The sequence below is a fragment of the Ovis canadensis genome, chromosome 13, assembly GCF_042477335.2.
Source record: "Ovis canadensis isolate MfBH-ARS-UI-01 breed Bighorn chromosome 13, ARS-UI_OviCan_v2, whole genome shotgun sequence".
NCBI classification, from domain to species: Eukaryota; Metazoa; Chordata; class Mammalia; order Artiodactyla; family Bovidae; genus Ovis; species Ovis canadensis.
The window spans coordinates 40,990,881-41,011,479 of record NC_091257.1 but is presented as its reverse complement, the minus strand read 5'-3'; the positions used below and the strand labels follow the sequence as shown (position 1 = coordinate 41,011,479).

The following is a 20,599-nucleotide window of genomic DNA, read 5'->3' as shown; positions in this document are numbered from 1 at the left end:
ATTACAGTCGGCTCTTATTTAAAATAAAGTTAAGAGATTCTAATTCTCCTGGGTCTATACAGCCCACATTATAATTCAGTAATAAGGTTCCTTGTCATTTCCCAGATTCTCAAATTTAGATAATTTAAGGAATATCCATGACATCAGAGACCACTATAATTCTGAGCCACCAGTAGTAATATGACTAATGGCAACTTCTTTTCCTTCTGAGAAGAACGTAATACCTTTAGGCCTCCATTTCTGCTTTATTGACTATGCCAAAGCCTTTGACTGTGTGCATCACAATAAACTGTGGAAAATTCTGAAAGAGATGGCAATACCAGACCACCTGACCTGCTTCTTGAGAAACCTATATGCAGGACAGGAAGCAACAGTTAGAACTGGACATGGAACAACAGACTGGTTCCAAATAGGAAAAGGAGTACGTCAAAGCTGTATATTGTCACCCTGCTTATTTAACTTCTATGCAGATTACATCATGAGAAACGCGGGGCTGGAAGAAGCACAAGCTGGAATCAAGATTGCCAGGAGAAATATCAATAACCTCAGATATGCGGATGACACCACCCTTATGGTAGAAAGTGAAGGGGAACTGAAAAGCCTCTTGATGAAAGTGAAAGAGGAGAGTGAAAAAGTTGGCTTAAAGCTCAACATTCAGAAAATGAAGATCATGGCATCTGGTCCCATCACTTCATGGGAAATAGATGGGGAAACAGTGGAAACAGTGTCAGACTTTATTTTGGGGGGGCTCCAAAATCACTGCAGATGGTGATTGCAGCCATGAAATTAAAAGACGCTTACTCCTTGGAAGAAAAGTTATGACCAACCTAGATAGCATATTGAAAAGCAGAAACATTACTTTGCCAACAAAGGTCTGTCTAGTCAAGGCTATGGTTTTTCCTCTGGTCATGTATGGATGTGAGAGTTGGACTGTAAAGAAGGCTGAGCACCGAAGAATTGATGCTTTTGAACTGTGGTGTTGGAGAAGACTCTTGAGAGTCCCTTGGACTGCAAGGAGATCCAACTAGTCCATTCTGAAGGAGATCAGCCCTGGGATTTCTTTGGAAGGACTGATCCTAAAGCTGTACTTTGACCACCTCATGCGAAGTGTTGACTCATTGGAAAAGACTGATGCTGGGAGGGATTGGGGGCAGGATGAGATGGCTGGATGGCATCACTGATTCGATGGACGTGAGTCTGAGTGAACTCCGGGAGTTGGTGATAGATAGGGAGGCCTGGTGTACTGCGATTCATGGGGTCACAAAGAGTCAGACACGACTGAGCGACTGAACTGAATTGAACTGAACTTATTCAGCTTCATCTATGGTTTTATCTAACAGCACAGGACACTTTGGAGGTCATTACACAGACCAAACAAGACACAATCCAGATTCTGCAGATGAGCCTGGTGATGGCAGAACAATTCTTAGAGGAGTCTGGGATGCAGTACTAACTGCATTTTCGAGTCACCCATGATTCTGGGTAATAATAATTATTTGTGCTACTTACTCAATCCAAAATATTTATGACACTATATAAAGATATTAGGATAGCAATGAACATTATCATCATGATTGCTAATTCTATGAACATTTAGTATGTGTCTGGTTCTAGGACCTCATATAGGTGAACTCATTTAATCATCACGGCGACCCATGAGCTAGATACTGATACATTTTCCCCAGTAGATGAAGGAAATAAAGCACAGAATAGTAGGTGTTGAGGTAATACATAAAATTATGTCAAGGCACTTACATAATAGAAAATAACAAATTCTATAGAAGATCATTTCAGCCTGTTACAGGTCTAAGGGTGTCTTTTTTTTTTTTTTTTAGTGTCTGTGACAAAGGAATCAGGGAGGTATGAACATTTGCATTGAATAGTACATTTCTTAAAGGAATTATAGACTCAGAGATGGGGTGTGGAGAAGAATGGGAAGAGGGGCAGGACGCGAAGTCATTGCAGGCAGAAAAATCCTCAACGTTTAAGTCATGCCTAGGTTGGCATCTGGGCGCCTGTGTTGGAAGGGCCCATTCCCAGCCAGGTTGAGGATTTCGAGGGATGTCACATATTGCTGGACTTGAGGCCTTACCTTGAACTCTGACTCGGGCTCTTCAAGTCAGCTCAGCTGGCTCACTGCAAATTTCCAGGAGGCAGACCACAAAGTATGGGAGTGAGATCTTTGTCAAAGAGTATTTTTTTTTTCTTTCGGCTTGCAACAAATTATGAAAATCAAGACCTAGAATGAGCCCCACCGTGACTTACAAATCTTGACTATGGAGCACTTTCACTGGTCTGCTCCTGGATAGCACCAGGGGGCGCTCTCACACATTCGGTGATTTCCTCAGCCCCAAGGCCATCGCAGTGAGGCAGGCGAGTAGGGAGACTCACCCTGCTTTTGTGCGATGCTTGCTCACAGGCCCCTGCCTTTCTTGTGCTGAACCTAGCAGTGGGGTCTGTGTCTCAGCTCCCGGCTCCGAGCACAGAGCTTGGAGCTGCATGTCGTGGGCCAGGCCTCCCGTCTTCTCTGAAGCCTCACTGCTGCTCAGCAGGGCTGCAGCCTGAAAGGCTGTCCTCTTCTGGCATTATTTCCATCATCCATCCTCAAGGCTAAGAACTTCCTGTTGCTCATCGCGCTGTTTCCTGTCTTCACCTCATCTTCCATCTGAAGCAAAACACGGTAGGGTTTTTGTTTTTTTTTTTTTTAATGTGGATCATTTTTTAAGTCTGTATTGAATTTATTACAATATTGTTTCTATTTTAGTTTTTTTTTTTTTAAATCTGGGTCACAAGGTATGTGAGATCTTAGCTCCCTGACTAGGGATCGAACCCAGACCCCTTGCACTGAAAGGCCAAGCTTTAACCACTGGAACACCACATAAGGCCTGTGGTGGATCTTATGACAAGCAGCTCAAGTTGCTGCTCTGTCCTCTGTGTCCAGAAAGCTGGATACAAATTCACTGATGGCTGATGTCAATATCTTCCTCATTAGGCCCGCTTGGAAGAGTATTAGAAATATCTGGATTGAGAAAGATTTCTGTCCTTTTATCAGAAACATCAGCTTGTTCCCTTTAAATTTGTTAGGGAAAAAAAAAAAAAAATCTCCCTGCAACTAAATCAACCTGTAATTTCGATTCCCTGTAATCGAAATCAACCTCAAGTAAGGAGTTGAAGCAGAGATGGAATGGGGCTTGGTTTACCAGGTAGAAAAATCTGTGCATTAGGAAAAGGGTGGGGGAGGGGGGCTAGCCTCTAGTTGCGGTGCAATCTGCTCTTCTATGGTTACATATTTATTTGTACATACCAAGCTCTTTTCTAAAAAAGGAAGCTTGAATAATGAATTTAAGATCTTTAGAGTGTTAGCAGCAGAAGGCAATGGCACCCCACTCCAGTACTCTTGCCTGGAAAGTCCCATGGGCGGAGGAGCCTGGTAGGCTGCAGTCCATGGGGTCGCTAAGAGTCAGACACCACTGAGCGACTTCACTTTCACTTTTCACTTTCATGATTGGAGAAGGAAATGGCAACCCACTCCAGTGTTCTTGCCTGGAGAATCCCAGGGACGGGGGAGCCTGGTGGGCTGCCGTCTGTGGGGTCGCACAGAGTCGGACACGACTGAAGCGACTTAGCAGCAGCAGCAGCAGAGTGTTAACAATAATGATGATTGTGTTTGTGTGTTGAGTCACGTAACATGAGCACAAAATAACCACATTAATATATTTTCCTAAATAACCTTCACTTCGTGAGACTCTTATTTGAGTGGAGAGTAATACAATTAATTGAGTTTTTCTTTTTCTGGACAGAAGTTCCAAATTCATATTTAATTCCCTCGGCTTCCTCCAGTGCATCTGGTACAAACCTGAAGCCCGGGTGGGGCCGCACTGGATTATAAACTGTAAACAGTGGGTGGAGAGAGAAGCACAGAAGGAAGAAGCTACCCTGAGCTTCCCTAATGAGAGAAGACGTAACGTTTTTTGCTGCAGGTTTGAAACGTGGCCTCAGGGACCGCTGTTTGCTCACTCATCTCAGGAATCATCAGCGGCAGGCAGCTCCCTTTCTCATGCAGTTCTGAGATTCACCACTAAGGGGCGCTGCCGTCTCGAGTTCCACCACAGAGATACCAAACTGAAAGTTGAGGGGAAAAAATCAATGAGGGTGAGGTCATTTCCTCCGCGCGTCTTTCCACTTCGGGGAATGTTTTTCAATTAAAACGCCAGACACACACAATCATCATTCATGGCCTGCCTCTTTCAGAGCTCGGTTGGAGGCAAGGGCCGGCAGGACCAAGGCTCTTTATTTTAAGGAGCTGCCTGTGTCATGGAAAGAGAGGCCACAAATAGACCTGGGAAAAATAAGAGAATGGGGACTTAGCAGATGCTCAGAGCCGTTTTTCTTTATAAATATCTCTGTCCACTTCCCACTCTCTTCCATGTCACTGCAGGCCATTAACACTCTATTTTTGTTGCCAACAAAGTCTGGGCTGGGGGCCTACCCTGCTTCTCCTCCCAGCAGATAATCTCATGGGGGCAGCACTCCTGGGCCCAGGCTTTGACATCTTGTTATTTTTATGCCAGTAGATTGCAGTATCATAACAGCATATACCTTGTGCCAAAGAATGGCTTCCAAGCTGACAAAGTTTAGGAGGGATTATCTTGAAGGTAAATTCCGGGATCTCAAAATGCTCTTCCGGCACTTTATTTAAACCCATTGCAAAACAGGTGACAAAAATATATACATCTCGAAGGTGACCTAGAAAATAGTATCATATCTTCTCCAGTTGCATAATCACCCAAAGAAGGCCTGCCTGAGTCTAGATAACATAGATGGCCCGCTGGTTGTGATTACAATTGGGGTCCAAGAAAGGGCTCCACATCACCCTTATTGCTGTTGTTCAGTTGCTCGCTCAGTCGTGTCCGATTCTTTGTGACCCCATGGACTGCAGCATGCCAGGCTTCCCTGTCCTTCACTATCTCCCAGAGTGTGCTCAAACTCATGTCCACTGAGTCGATGATGCCATCCAATCATCTCATTCTCTGTCGTCCCCTTCTCTTCCTGCCTTCAATCTTTCCCAGCATCAGGATCTTTTCCAATGAGTCGACTCTTCACATCAGGTGGCCAAAGTATTGGAGCTTCAACATCAGTCCTTCCGGTGAATATTCAAGGTTAATTTCCTTTAGGATGGACAGTATACAGATTATGAAGATTTAAGGTTTGATCTCCTTGCTGTCCAAGAGACCCTCAAGAGTCTTCTCCAGCCCTGCAGTTCAAAAGCATCAATATTTCGGCGCTCAGCCTTCTTTATGGTCCACCTCTCACCCTAGATGTATCCAAAGGCATCCTCTGCTTTCCTACTCGAATTGCAATTCTGCTGTGAATCCCTTTGTGATAAATTGCGATCTGAGGGTAGAAGGTGGATACTGCCTGAAGCTGCAGCCTGACTGAAGTGTGATTTCTACATGGAGAACAATGGATTTGGATTCAGGGGAAGGAAACAGAGTCCAAGGGCAATGCTAAATAGAGGATACAGAAAGAGGTCACCCAGCCACCAGGCACATGGAAGCTGTGGGTATAAGGGGAGGATGCCTGGATCCCCAAGGGGCGCTGAAAACAGGACCCGAGGCAGTAGAACTCAGCCTGATGTTGGACCATGTGAAATGGCTCTTTTTTGGAGGAGTTGGGGGCAGAATCAGATGGCTCTGGAGCCAAGCGATCCTGAATACACACAGGCAATGCTGGTGGGCAGCCCTGATCCAATCAGGGCCTGCTGGTTCCTGAACTCTTAGAATATGGGGCCTGCATTGATCACACCACCCAGGACCCCTTGCATCACTGCGCTTTCCCTAAACTCATTGGGTTTTGGTGTCAATTGTCCTGAGCCTTTCTTCTCTAACACATCCAACAAATGGCATCTCCATGGTAGACACTCTGTCAGTCAGCTTGGCACAGTGCAGCTTGCTATACAATTAAACCAGAGGATGGCTTAGGCACATTTCATGTCCTACTAATTCTTATTCTGCCTTTCTTGTTTCCAATCATCAGATGACCCTGTGGCCTGGAAGGAGGCATTTGAGGGCCTGCTGGTCTATAAGATGGAGAACAAAAGAGACTCTATGGGAACACGATTTTCACAGGTGCATTTATTTATCAGCATCTCTACTGCAAATCAGTAAAAACTGCCATAAAAAGTCTAATATGCTTGGACTTCATTTGGGAGTCTCTGGAAGATGTCATCATGATTAAAAAAAAAAAAAAAAGAGGCAGCTCCTGTCCAGGATTCTGTACTCCCTGGACCAAACGCTGGCTTCATGGGCAGCGTCTGGGTGCCATGGCAACCTGAGCTGCAGCGGGTGGGAGGCTGCGGCTGAACTGGGTGCTGCAACTTCCAGAAAGGGAAGAAAAAGAGAAGGGTCCGCCTTCTAGTTCTCAGCTCTGGCTCCTCTTTGCCAGAAAGCTGGGTGAAGTATGCAGATGCACTACTTGATAGGTCCCGAGGAGGGGCACCTCTGGGGCTAGGAAAAAAAATCTCAGAAACCCAAAAAGTTCCTGTAAGTGATCTGACAGATTCGAAGGCACTTTCATCCTTCCAGGTTCACATTTTAGAGAATTTTCCTATAGAGGAAATTTGAAGAATTTCTTAGAAATTAGTGCAGAATAGACACCATATACCAAAATCCAATCACATTCTTGGTGAGTTTTTTCACGCTTATCTTCTTTCCATTCACAAGCAAATAACAGTCACAGTTGTCCTGCTCAGCTCATCTGTACACACTCCACGATCCAGTCCTGAGTTGTTCGGCTCCAGAAAGGCTTCCTTTAAACTATGATACGTGGTCATACCTCTCAGCGGATTCATCACTATTAAAATATTCTGAGCCTGTGCTGTCTGTTGTACTGGCCTCTCATTCAAGAGCCTCAAGGTACACAGATTTGTGAGACGTGAATGTCAAATGAGGGGGACGTTTTTTAGAAAGACCTTCTCGGGGTAACACCAACAGTGGTGCCGACTATATTTTAAAGAATGACCTCATCCTGGGAATGAGTGCATAGGCTCCTGCAAAGACTATCTTGAAGGGAAAAGCATGCATTGGTCAAACGGCGCTTTGTGCATTCATATGTCAATTTCATTTCTCAAAATTGACTCATTTCTGGACCTTGATGGGCATAGATCACTTTTGGAAAGTGAATGTATTCTGTTTGAAAGACTTCAGATAGTCAGCCGTCGACTTCTCTTTGCCGAGGTTTCCCAAGTAACTACATTCAGCCCAGCAGATTCCTAGCCCAGGGTTTTAGAGAGATGATATTGACAAGGGTGATAAATGCAAGTAAAACACTCTAGAGTTAAGAGGCTGACTCTGGGGCCAGGTAGCCCAGGATGAGAGCCGAGCCACATAACCATGCTGGCAGGCCCCACCTGAATTCAGAATTCCTTGGCTCCAGAGCTGATTTTTTACCCTTTCTAGTTTCCAAAAATGGCCATTTCATTTGATTCCATTCAGTTGTAAGCTCTGCTGCCTTAGGCTTGGGCCTGTAATCATAAACACAAACCAGATTTAATTTCCATGGGTTACTATAGTTATGGTAGTACTATAGAACAAAAGTTAGGTAACCGTTTATATGGAGAAGGAAATGGCAACCCACTCCAGTATTCTTGCCTGGAAAATCCCATGGACAGAGGAGTCTGGCAGGCTAGAGTTCACAGGGTCGCAAAGAGTCAGATATGACTGAGCGACAGCGCGACCATCTATGAATGCAGGCGCATAGCCATGCTTTTGAGTTTTAAGTAAGTGTCATAAAATACAGACACCAAAGTTTGGATCTAAAGTAGCCTACATGTTCCCACAGGGTCCAAGCATCTTGGGTACCTGATACTTTTCCAATAGCACAAAGCCTAAAAAGAGTTATTCGCTCTGACTATTCTGAAACGCAGTTGTAGACTGAGAGCTGATGATGAATTGAGAGAGAGCTTCTATTAGGCACAAAGCAGAAGGGTGACTCCTTGATGTAATTACAGAGAGTTACACACAGAATGGTAAATGCCTTTCAAAACCTTTGCAAAAATTCAATTCAACCTGCACTGAGCCACCAGTCATACCAGTGTTTACCCGTTGTTTTATTTTGGGGTACTCTTCTGTACCCCACACAGTTTCTTTTGTCAGGTCACTTCCTAAGGCTAAACGGAAGCTAACTTCTACCCACAGAAAATATAGCAGTTGACCAAAGAGTTTCGTTTGGGTTTTTCCGTAAGATGTTATGTGAAAACCTGAACGAACTTTTTTGGCCAACCTGATATATTCAGATCCCTCGTTAAGCAGCTTTATTTAAAAAGCGTTACAAGGACAGACCAGAGGGAGAAGCTAGTTGTCACTGGACTCAGACTGAGTAGTTGGATTTTTCATCTTATTTTATGCTCCAAGGAAACAACGGAATCTAACAAACATAGAATCTTTTAGAATGCATGCTACGCTTCTACACTTGTCTTCTAGTACGATGATCAGTTTTTCCGCAACTTAAAAAGACAGCTTTGTACGTTTGTGTTGAACTCCATACACATGAAATTACCCACAAACAAAAAGATTCTTTTATCTTCAAATTTATTCTCGTGATCTCCAAACTTTTAAAATACAATGGTAACATTCTCTAATAAATCAAGGCCTACTATATACTTGGGGGTGAAATAATCAGTAATGAGAAGAGAAGTAATTTATATTTCAAGTAGTCATTTTGATAAATGCACCTTCGGGAGCCTCTTTTTTGTGAAATGGATGGTATGGAGATTACTTTTATTGGAGATTTCGTTGGCAGAGGGATTTGGGTAAAAACTAAGGTGAATAAAGATTGCCATTTTCTTGCTGTTCACCTTTGCTAAAATGGTTAGCATTATCATTGATGTATAACTTCTCAGCAAAATTCTTTTAAAGTCAGTTATTCCTTTTATAGGGATACATCTATTTTATTTTATTTTTTTATTTTTTATTTTTGGATGTGCAGCCTGGCATGTGGGATATTAGCCCCCCAGCTAGGGATCAACCCAGCTCCCCCTGCAGTGGAAGCTTGAGCCTTGACCACTGGACTTCCAAGGAAGTCCCAGGATATATCAATTTTAAAATTAAGAAACGTCACCTATGAAGTTACTTCATCCAATGTGAACCTAAATTGCAATGCATCACAAAACACTGAAATCAAATCATCACTGAAGACACACCATTCCTTATGATAAGAGGCTCCTCCTGCCCTCTATGTGGCATCTAAACCATATAAGACCAATGAGGGCCTTGGTCTTAACTGGTATTTTAAATAGTATTCAAAAGAATTTATTTTTAAAGAAGGCAAGTGGAAGCAGAATACAAAGATTTCCTCCTAAACCCCAGTGAATCACCTTATGTACTTGCTCACTTATCCATCTGAAGACCATTGGTTTAAGATTGCTGTCTCTTCCCGTGTACCCCAGTGTCCATCGCAGCATTGTTTAGAATAGCCAGGACATGGAAGCAACCTAGATGTCCATCAGCAGACGAATGGATAAGAAAGCTGTGGTACATATACACAATGGATTATTACTCAGCCATTAAAAAGAATACATTTGAATCAGTTCTAATGAGGTGGATGAAACTGGAGCCTATTATACAGAGTGAAGTAAGCCAGAAAGAAAAACATCAATACAGTATACTAACGCATATATATATGGAATTTAGAAAGATGGTAACAATAACCCTGTATGCGTGACAGCAAAAGGGACACAGATGTATAGAACAGTCTTTTGGACTTTGTGGGAGAGAGTGAGGGTGGGATGATTTGGGAGAATGGCATTGAAACATGTAAATTATCATAAGTGAAATAAATCCTCAGTCCAGGTTCGATGCATGATACAGGGTGCTCAGGTCTGGTTCACTGGGATGACCCAGAAGGATAGGATGGGAAGGGAGGTGGGAGAGGGGTTCAGGATGGGGAACACATGTACACCCATGGCGGATCCATGTCAAGGTATGGCAAAACCGATACAATATTGTAAAGTAAAATAAATAATTAATTAATTAATTTTTTTAAAAAAAAGATTGCTGTCTCTTAAACTGTGAGTCACTGGGACCAGAATTGTGAGAAATAATTATTTAAAATGTAGGTTTCCAAAGTCTATTTTGGATGAAATTTTTCACTTTTTTAAAAGTTCAGTCTGATAATCTTTATTTGAATAATAAATATTGAATATGTATTGTTAGATAGTTCTCCAAAACTTTATATGTGTATTAAACAATTTAATCCTTAGACCAACACTATGGGGTATATATTCTTCTTATGCCCATTTTACAAGTGGAGAAGTTGAGGCACAGAGAGGTTAAATAACTTTCCCAAGGGTCCATGGTAATAACTGCAGAATCTGGATTCAAAACCAGAACTGGAATTAAAAATACTCTTAAGCACTCTGTTACTTCTCTAGATGATTCTAATACATATGTGGTTTAGAATCTCTGATTTACATGATTTTCTGAACACTTAAAATTGGATGTATATGAAGATCATACTTAGCTGTTTCTGTGTCAAGTTATTTGTAAGATCAACAGGAGTTAATTTTTATTGATAAACATTAACCTCATTAGATTAGTAAATAATATGCCCCAGGAAAATAGAAAATTAAATATGCCAAAATATACACAGTATTTGATAACTTCCTTAATTAATTTACAAATAATGACTAAAATTGCAAGGGTTTTTTATTTTTTCTCTCACTTAGTGTTTTAATAAGATGAAAAAGGTCATGCTGCTGTCTGAACCCACGTGCCACTGCTTAGCAAGAGTAACTGAGAACAAATGTTTCTAGAGCAGTGTCCCTGTCATGAGAATAAAAGAAGCAGCTCCATTTGGATGTTCTGTGCAGGTGGGGTCTATTTTTAGTCTCTCCAGCTATATCTGTGAAGTGGAGGATAGCAGATGATCCATCTCTTGACCAGTGCTCAAAGACAAGTTTAGTTCAGTTCAGTCACTCAGTCGTGTCCGATTCTTTGCAACCCCATGAACTGCAGCACCCCAGGCCTTCCTGTCCATCACCAACTCCCGGAGTTCATTCAGATTCACGTCCATCAAGTCAGTGATGCCATCCAGCCATCTCATCCTCTGTCGTCCCCTTCTCCTCCTGCCCCCAATCCCTCCCAGCATCAAAGTCTTTTCCAATGAGTCAACTCTTCGCATGAGGTGGCCAAAGTACTGGAGTTTCAGCTTTAGCATCATTCCTTCCAAAGAAATCCCAGGGCTGATCTCCTTCAGAATGGACTGGTTGCATCTCCTTGCAGTCCAAGGGACTCGCAAGAGTCTTCAACACCACAGTTCAAAAGCATCAATTCTTCGGTGCTCAGCCTTCTTCAGAGTCCAACTCTCACATCCATACATGACCACTGGAAAAACCATAGCCTTGACTAGACGGACCTTAGTCGACAAAGTAAAGTCTCTGCTTTTGAATATGCTGTCTAGGTTGGTCATAACTTTTCTTCAAAGACCCCATTAAAATAGCGGCTGAGCTGAAGGCACAGAGCTGTTACTCTTGGGGTCTCAGTGCAGCCAGGATCTCTGACCGGGTTTCACTCTAAGGTGTTGGGTGTACGAGTGATCTGTGCCACTCATGTAACTGCTAAGGTCAGTAGCCACGGTGAAGTGCTGCAACATCACCAAGGGAGCGTGTTAAAAATACAAACCCGGGACTTCTCTGGCAATCCAATGGTTAAGACTTCACCTTCCTATGCAGCTGGTGTGAGTTAGATCCCTGGTCAGGGAGCTAAGTTTCCACATGGCCCCTTGGCCGTAAAACCAAAACATGAACTACAGAAACAATATCTTGACCAATTCAATGAAGACTTAAAAAATGGCCCACAGCAAAAATAATAATAATACTTACAATGTATCTTAAAAAAAAAAATACAAACCCTTGGGACTCACTTTTAGAGGTGCTGTCCAGTGAGGTCTCCAGGACTCACATTTTATGAGAGATCCCAGGTGAGCTCAGTGAAGGTGGTTTGATTACCCCACTGAGAAAAAATGATGAAGACAAGAGTCGCCACTAGAATGGCTATAACTGGAACAGAAGATAACACTTTGAATAATGAAAACTATCAATCACATAGAGCAGCACAGAGACGGACCTCAAAATTTTGTTTTTTTGTCTTTGCACCTCAAAAGACCACAGAAAATGATGAATGCAGGCGGCAAGGAAAGAAATGACGCTAATTCTCAAAGGTCCTTCCTCGGCTGCCTCTTTCTTTGGCTGAGAACAAGGACAAAAGAGCCGTTGTATATCACCCCGGGTCTGCACGACGTCTGACGGCCAAAGAAGGTGGCCATGTGGGCGCCCTCTTTTGATCACCATGTGGGGCCACACAGAGGTCGCGCTGGGAATCAACAGGATCCACCAGGAGCCAAGGGTGGTCTATCCCGGCGCCATCTGGTTCCTTCCGGAGGACGTGACTGGATTGTTTGACTAATGGGCTGGCAGGAGACTAACACCTGCCACTCGTGGACTGTCCTGGTCCTCTTGATAAGCAGAGCTGTTTGGCGAGTGGGTCTTATCCACTACAGCAAAGCAGAGAAGGAAACTGCCGCTAGGCTGTTTGAGTCTCTCCCAACTTCAGAGGTCAAGGTGGCACATATTTGTAATATTGTGATTAGGGCTTCTCTGACAGCTCAGTTGGTAAAGAAATGTGGGCCTGGTCTTTATTCTGTTCCTGGTACAGAGCTTCTAAAATCCTTGGAACTTCCTAAGCACTGAGAACAATAAATGTGTCTTTTGTTATGTTAATAAAGTGACTTTTGGAAAGCCTTTCCAGGGACTAAGAAAGGAGCCTTAGGTTGCCAGGGGAACCAGCCAGGCAATTAGAGGTGGGTACTTCCAGTCCCAACCCTAGACCTCCAGGGAGGAAAGAGGGGCTGGAGATTGAGTTCAGTCAACGGCCAATGATTTAATCAACCGTGCCTATGTGTGAAGCCTCTATAAAAATTCTGAAGGACTGAGTTTGGAGCACTTCCAGGTTGGTGAACACTTGGAGATTCAGAGAGACTGGTGAGCCCAGAGGGCATGGAAGCTTTACATTCCGCCCCCACCACCACCACACACGTCACTTGCTCTGTGCATCCCTTCCATCTGGATGTCCCTGAGCCTTTTATGATAAATCAATAATCTAGTAAGCCAAATGCTTCTCTAAGTTTGTGAGCTGCTCTAGCAAATTAATCCAACCCAAACAAAGAGGTTTGTGGGAACCTCTAATCTATAGCCAAGTGGCCACCTGGGCTTCTGATTGATGTCTTAAGGGGAGGAGGGCAGCCTTGTAGGACTAAGCCCTTACCGTGGACTTTGATGCTGTCTCCAGGTAGATAGTGTCAGAGTTGGGTTGGATGCTAGGACCCCTAGCTATGTCAGAGTTGCTGGGTGGTGTGAAAAGAGAAACCGCATGCACACATTGAAACTGGCATCAGGTAGGTTTCTTTCTCATCCTTTGCTCCCTACCTGAAAACGTCAGGCTGTGAAGGAAAATCCAGGCTGTGCTAGTATATTAAAGTTACCTGTGGTGCAACACTGCTCATATTTGCTGTGTTTCCCTACCTGTTGACTTCTTTCATTCACACACAGATTTTACCACTCAGTGTTTAAATGGCTGCTCCATTATTTTAATCTTTGGCTCAGAGGCGACCATGAGTAGGAGCCCCCGTCCTTAGGTACTAGAAGTAAATCTGTTTCACAGACAAGAAGACACTGTGCATATTTCTTCACCATGGAAATTTGCAGCATTGTTCAACAGAAGGGCTTAAGGGTAAACATCAAGCTCTAGTGTTATGGCAGAAGAGCGGAGTTGTCCCCTTGTTGATGTGTGGTGTTCCACACCCACCGCGTGCACCCTCCTGAGACTCAACTTTGAGTTGAAGGTTCTTGATCAGGAGGCTCTCCGAATGGTGGCTTACTGAATGTACATGGGGCAAGAGCACCCCTTCTCCTTGGGGGGTTTATTTAGTGGGAACATCAAACACACACAGACACAGTTCGGGAGGTATGAAGGAAGAGCCATGTGAATTTTGAGATGTTGAAGATCTTACACACTGATTCCTGCATGGTGGCTCTCAAATAGAACACATTCACTTGGGTGTTCATGCCAACACATGCTCATCCACCATCATGGCTCTGGGGCTGGATCAGAAATATTGAAATTAAGGGACTTCCCTGGTGATCCCAGGGATTAAGAATTGCCTCCCAAAGCAGGAGACTTAGGTTCGATTCCTAAAGGGGAAACTAAGACCTCAAATGCCATAGGATAACTAAGCCTTCGTGCCACAACTAGAGAAGTCTACGTGCCTCAACAAAAGACCCAGCCCAGCCCTCTCCTTCCAAAAAAGAAATATTGAACAATTAAGTAAATGAGTTACTTTAGAGCCGGAGCCCACGTTAGCTCTGTCTTTATTTTATGCTTTGGATTCTGACTGAATGACAACTCTAGCTTGTTGCCTGTTTTCTGTTGTTTTCCTTAATGCGGCTGCTATGGAGTTTAAACCAACCTGGGTTTGCACCAGCTGGATTTACAATAATGAAATCCAAAACCTTGTAGCTTAGAAATAAGAATTTAAAGATAGTAAGTAGATTCATAATGGAGATAAAGAAGGCAAACTCAGAGATCAGATAATTAGATAATATCTGACGAGGATGAAACAAGGGAAGGAGGTAAAGCCCATTCTGGTGCATGGAAATGTGGGTGTGAAATAAATGATAGCACAGCCGGCTGTCTCTGCCGAGCATGAACTGAGCTTCAGTTTGCTCTTTGTAAAACAAGTGGGTTTCCTGATGGCTCAGATGGTCATCTGCCTGCAATGCAGGAGACTCGGGTTTGATCCCTGGGGTGGGAAGATCCCCTAGAGAAGGAAATGGCTATCCACTCCAGTATTCTTGCCTGCAGAATTCCATGGTCTAAAGGAGCCTGGCGAGCTACAGTCCATGAGGTCGCAAAGAGTTGGACATGACTGAGCAACTAAGCACACACACAAAATGAGTGAATTTGGAACAAAGTTAGCACTGTTGAAGACCTGCTACAAGTTTCTATAGTGAAATGTTTACTAAATTGCACCTTAAAATAAAACCAAAGGCTATAACTCAGAAATGAGTGGCAATGCCAAGAAAGTCAGTGGACAGCAAGGTTTTCCAAAGTGGACCACAGCATTGGAAAATGCTTGAAAACATCAACTCACAGGGGGAAACAGCAACCCGGGGCTTGGGGAAGATGTTTTAAAACATGAGCCTTGGAATTTCCCTGGTGGTCCAGTGCTTAAGAATCTGCCTTGCAATGCAAGGAACTTGGGTTTGATTCCTGGTCAGGGATCTAAGATCACACATGGCTTGGGGGTACTAAGCCTGCGGACCACGACTCCTGAGCCCATGTGCCAGAACTAGAGAGTCCGTGTGCCGGGACTAAGACGTGATGCAGTCATTAAAGAAATCAATAGATTTTTTTTTTAATAAAAAATAAATCTTGGACCTTTCAGGGGGAAAGGAATATAATAAAGGAGACAGATGATGGGCAAGTAAACAATGAGAAGCAGTAAATGATAGATGTAAGGGGTTCCACCCTAGGAGGCTGGGGAGATGATACATGGATGCATTCTGTTAGGGGAAATTCCCCAATCATGGACCTTCCATGAGTTTTTCCTTGCCTTCCAGTGTCCTGACTCATGAGTGTAAGAGAAGCAGATCTTTTCAAATACGTCATTTTAGACCTTGTATGTCTTCAAAAGCGCTAAAAGGCACATTGGAGCTGCCAGTGTATTGCCTTATTCAAAAAAAGCGCTTCCATTGTGGTGTTTTCCAGGCAACCATCTTCTGTTTTCATCTTTCCTTGACTCAGATTCATAAAGTCATTGAATTTTAGAGCTTTATGTAACCCGAAAGAGAATCTTGTCTGACTTATCGATTTGACGAAGAGTGAAAAATTGTTTTGAGTAAAGCAGATTTGGGTTAAAACCACTGCTCCATTGCTGAGGAACCTTAGACAATTTGCTTAAATTCTTTTAGCCTTGATGGCATAACTGAAATGAATTTATATCAAAATGAATGTACAGTGCTTGGGGCAGTAAACTCTCATAAGTAATTCATGATTATTATTTTTTTCAGTCCCAGGTAGACTAAGTAACTTGTTCAAGGCCATTCAGCAAGGTGAGGAAGAATTCAGATTAATAAGGAGTTTTCTAGGCAGGTGCTCTTACTACTATATGACATTAGTTTGTGTGTCCCTCCCAAACAATATTTACTTTTCAAGTTTGAAACTGAAACTCAAACTAAAAATCATAATTTATCTACTTAAAAAGTAATTGTAATATTTAGTGGGACCATATGTAACCTTGTTCTGTATTTTCCAAGTCTCCTGTAAATCTGTTATCATACTTTGATAATTTAAAAAAAATTTAATTTACTTCTCAAAAAAAAAAAAGAAACTTATCAAAAGTGCAATTTAGGGCTTCCCTGGTGGTCCAGTAGTTAAGAATTCTCCTTGCACAAGGGACATCAGTTCGATCCCTTGCCCAGGGAAGATCCCACATGCAGGGGAAACTGAGCCAGTGAGCTGAAAGTACTGAGCCCACTCACATGGAGCCTGTGCTGCTCAACAAGAGAAGCCACCACAGTGAGAAGCCTGCACACCACAGCTAGAGAGCGGTCCCTCCTCCTTGCAACTACAGAGAGCCCATGTGCAGCAATGAGACCCAACGCGGCCAAAAAAATAAATAAATAAGGGAAGAAATAAAGAAATATATATATATTTTAAGTGCGATTTACTGCAGTCCAACTCTATGCTCAAGTACTCTGTTAAGTATTTATGAATGATATCTCATTTTATTGTTACCATAATCTGAAATACAGTTATTGTTCTAGTCTAAAAAACTGAGGCTAAGAGAAATAATTCACCCAAAGTCAGGTCTGTCTGTCCCCCAAACCTATCTGTGAATGAATAGCATTGCACGCCTGTATTGTCCAAATGGAAACTGGGCTGGAGGGAGTCTCCTCGGTAGACAAAGAACATGCAATTTCACATAAAGGAGTGATGAAAACCACCAAGCAAGCGTCAGAATTACTAATCTTTATTTGACTAAAAACCTTGTTAAATGGACCCTCCTACTTTGAACATCTGCTCTGACTCATCTGATTCACAGTGATGCTGCTCTGATAGGTCTGAAATGAAGAATGAAATGAGATGACTGCAAAATGCCTACCAAACGACACTCTCCCCTTCTTCTATGTTAATATACTTCGGCCACAGCTCTCCAGCTAGACTGTGTGTTTTAACCTGTGATTCCATGTGATTAGGTGTGGCCATAAGACTCAGTTCTCATCAGTGATGTGTGAGTTTTGGATGTAAGCCATATGGATGTGCTCTCTTCTACCATCTGCTCTCCCCTACAACTCGCTGTTCTGGGACAAAAAGTGGCAGAAATCCAGCTCTGGCCATAGAGGGTAGGCCTCTGTGTGGGTGACTGACAGCATCGTAACTGGAGAGGTAGCTGGAAGGATCTGCTTTGCTTACCTTGAAACCGGCAGCTGAGAGAGAAACCTCCAAATCCTTCAAGGCACTGTGTCCCATGGTCTGTTTTCTGGCAGCTGTTCAGTTTTATCATAACTTAAATAGGGATGAAATAACTGGGGAAAGACTCCCCGGAGAAACGGACTTGAGAGGTACCTCAAAATATTTATAAAAGATTAATCAAATGCAAAGAGAAAAGGCAAAGACAGAGAAGAAAGACTGTCATTTATCATTGTATGTTAGTGATCAGACACTCCTTTGTCTGTTATAAAAGAAAGCAAATCTATTCTTAGTGAGAATTTCACATTTTGACAGAATAGAATTGCTTAATAGTGTAAAAAGCATACTCTAAATGCAAAGTTCCAATAGATTAAATATCTTTAATTTTCATTAAAGTATCTAGACCTAGCTTCTCTCTCCACAATTCAGGGAATTTTTAATGGAAAAGAGGATTTATTGTGGCTCTATTTGTGGTTACAGAAAATTGTAGGATAAAACCAACTCTAATTCTATGGCACAACTGGAAAAGGCACAAGCAGTTACAATTTGACTGTATCTGCTGTATCCTTAGTTAAGCAATCGTATGACTTATCTTTATATTTTTAAAAAAATTTTATTGGAGTATAGTTGCTTTCTAATGTTGTGTTAGTTTCTACTGTACAGCAAGGTGAGTCGGTTATACGTATACATATGTCTCTTTTCTTTTGGATTTCCTTCCCATTTTGGTCACCACTGAGCATTGTATCTTTTCAAAAGGGACGTTTCACTCGAGACGTGCTAGAAATAACCAGCACCAGGCTTGCTGTCATAAACTAGAAAACCACTCTGAGACCTTGGATGAAAATCAATACAGGAATAATAAGCTAGTGAAAAGAAAAACAAAGCAGTAAGCTCTACAAGTCACTCTGGTTTTCTGCCTGGAGGCATTTTTTGGGGCAGCATTCAGGCAGGAGAAACTTGAGAAGACCATAGGCTCACTGAATTGAGGAAGCAGAGATCAGAGTCTGTCAGGATTGAGTTGAGTGGCATTTCTAGCGCAAAGTTCCAAGAGGCAGAAAGGTACTTACACAGAAAAAGAGTCCCTGAGACACACATGAGATTGCCTTAGTATTATGGAGCACTAAATGGGTCATGCAAGAGGATAAAAGTCTCCAAGGCTGAGAAAAAGAAAGATTGAAGTCAGGAGGAGAAGGGGACAACAGAGGACGAGATGGCTGGATGGCATCACTGACTCGATGGACACGAGTTTGAGCAAGCTCCGGGAGATGGTGAAGGACAGGGAAGCCCGGCATGCTGCAGTCCATAGGGTTGCAAAGAGTCGGACACGACTGAGCGACTGAGCAACAACAACAATGGACTCTGTATGCGAAAAATGCCCACAGTTCAGCCAAGGCATACAATGGACGTGCTGCAATGAACGCAGAAGTGCATGTCTCTTTTCGAGTTATGAGTTTCTCCAGACACATGCCCAGGAGTGGGATACATGCCCCCACCTGGTCACCTTTTTCTTTTTTTAAAACGTTTTACTCCAACAAGGAGAGATGAGGGGGCAGCTCTCTCACTCATTGTGGCCCACCTTAAATGCACAAAGAGACTAATTCACCTGCAGAGTCTATGTTTTCTGTCCAACAGGAAATCCCATTCACGATAACTATAAAAATGACAGAATTAGGAGCAAGGAACTATGGCTGCCGTGGTAGCTCTTTTCGGTGGGCTAGGGAAGAGAAAGTTTACGCGTTTCCCAACGGCTTTTGTCTGCCTCACAAATCCCGGGACTCGTGCAGTGCTGTGGAGAAGTTGTTCACAATATAAACAGGTAACCAGCAGTGAGGACCTGCCTATTCCAATGGAAAATCCTTATAAGGAGCCTCTGAAAAAATGTATCTTGTGTGAAAAACGTGTAGATTATAAGAATGTACAGCTTTTATCCCAGTTTATTTCTCCATTTACTGGATGCATTTATGGAAGGCACATAACAGGTCTTTGTGGGAAGAAACAAAAAGAAATCACAAAAGCAATTAAGAGAGCTCAAATATTGGGGTTTATGCCAGTTACCTACAAGGATCCTGCCTATCTCAAAGACCCTAAAGTTTGTAACATCAAATATAGGGAGTAAATTATATAAAGTTATCATCAATAAACGTATTTTGCAATAAAAAAAAATAAAAATAAAAATGACAGAATTATCAATCCCAGTTTAAAAGGTTGATAACTACCCATTGTGTCACAATGAACGTGATGCTAAAAACTAAATTATTTTCTCTAGAGTGGGAACAGACAGATAAAAAAACAAGGGGTAATGAAAGAGTATGAAAAAGATGAGCAAAACTTTTAAGGGTGATAAAAGGCTCATTAACTTAACTGTAGTGATGGTTTCCTGGGAGTTTAGTATATCAAAATTCATCAGATAATACACTTTAAATAGGGACAATTTATTTACATCAATTATACCTCAATAAAGTCTTAAAGCAAAACAAACCAACAGTTTTACATATATATGTCTTAGGAATAACCAGCCAGGCTATCCTTACACGTAGACTACATGGAACATAGTTTACACATAGTTTACATGGAATCGTAGCCTCGTTATTAACCAGTTGCAATTTTTTTACATTAAAATTTCATTATACCTTAAAAAACTAAGCTGTGAGTACATACTGAATGAACATTAAATGGTTCTTGGATCAGCATAAAAGTTGATAATATCTTCTGATCATGCTCACTGCTGCAATCACGATTGTTTTAAGTCAACTACTCCCAGAATTTTGAATGGCACTGAGATGCTATCCACCCCAAGCCCCAGAGACCTTATTCCTACGTTATCACAGGTCATCCACATTCTACATGCTGCACTCAATACTCCTTTAATAGTCCGTGATCATGATTTGTTCTGATTATGGCACATTATGGACTTCTGTTCAGCAAATCCGTTGTTTGAAAATACTAGAAAATGGCTAAAATGTGGATATGTTCGTTTTTTTAAATACAGCCTTGTTGAAATATAATCTGTAGACAAAAACTGCTCGCATTTAGTGTGGGCAGTTTGATGAGTTTGGACACAGGTAAGAACCTGT

General features: G+C 42.4%; 1 protein-coding gene across 1 annotated transcript; it reads left to right on the top strand.

Annotated features, from left to right (window-relative positions):
- Positions 1-19,201: 19,201 nt before the first annotated feature.
- Positions 19,202-19,688, top strand: LOC138929741 (small ribosomal subunit protein bS18m). The gene has a single exon (XM_070289264.1). It carries the CDS (start codon positions 19,210-19,212, stop codon positions 19,639-19,641), a length of 432 nt encoding a protein of 143 aa, XP_070145365.1. The 5' UTR covers positions 19,202-19,209; the 3' UTR covers positions 19,642-19,688.
- Positions 19,689-20,599: the final 911 nt, after the last annotated feature.

Coding starts and splice junctions, on each gene's coding strand:
- LOC138929741 (XM_070289264.1), top strand. CDS start 19,210: ATGGCTGCCGTGGTAGCTCTTTTCGGTGGGCTAGGGAAGAGAAAGTTT.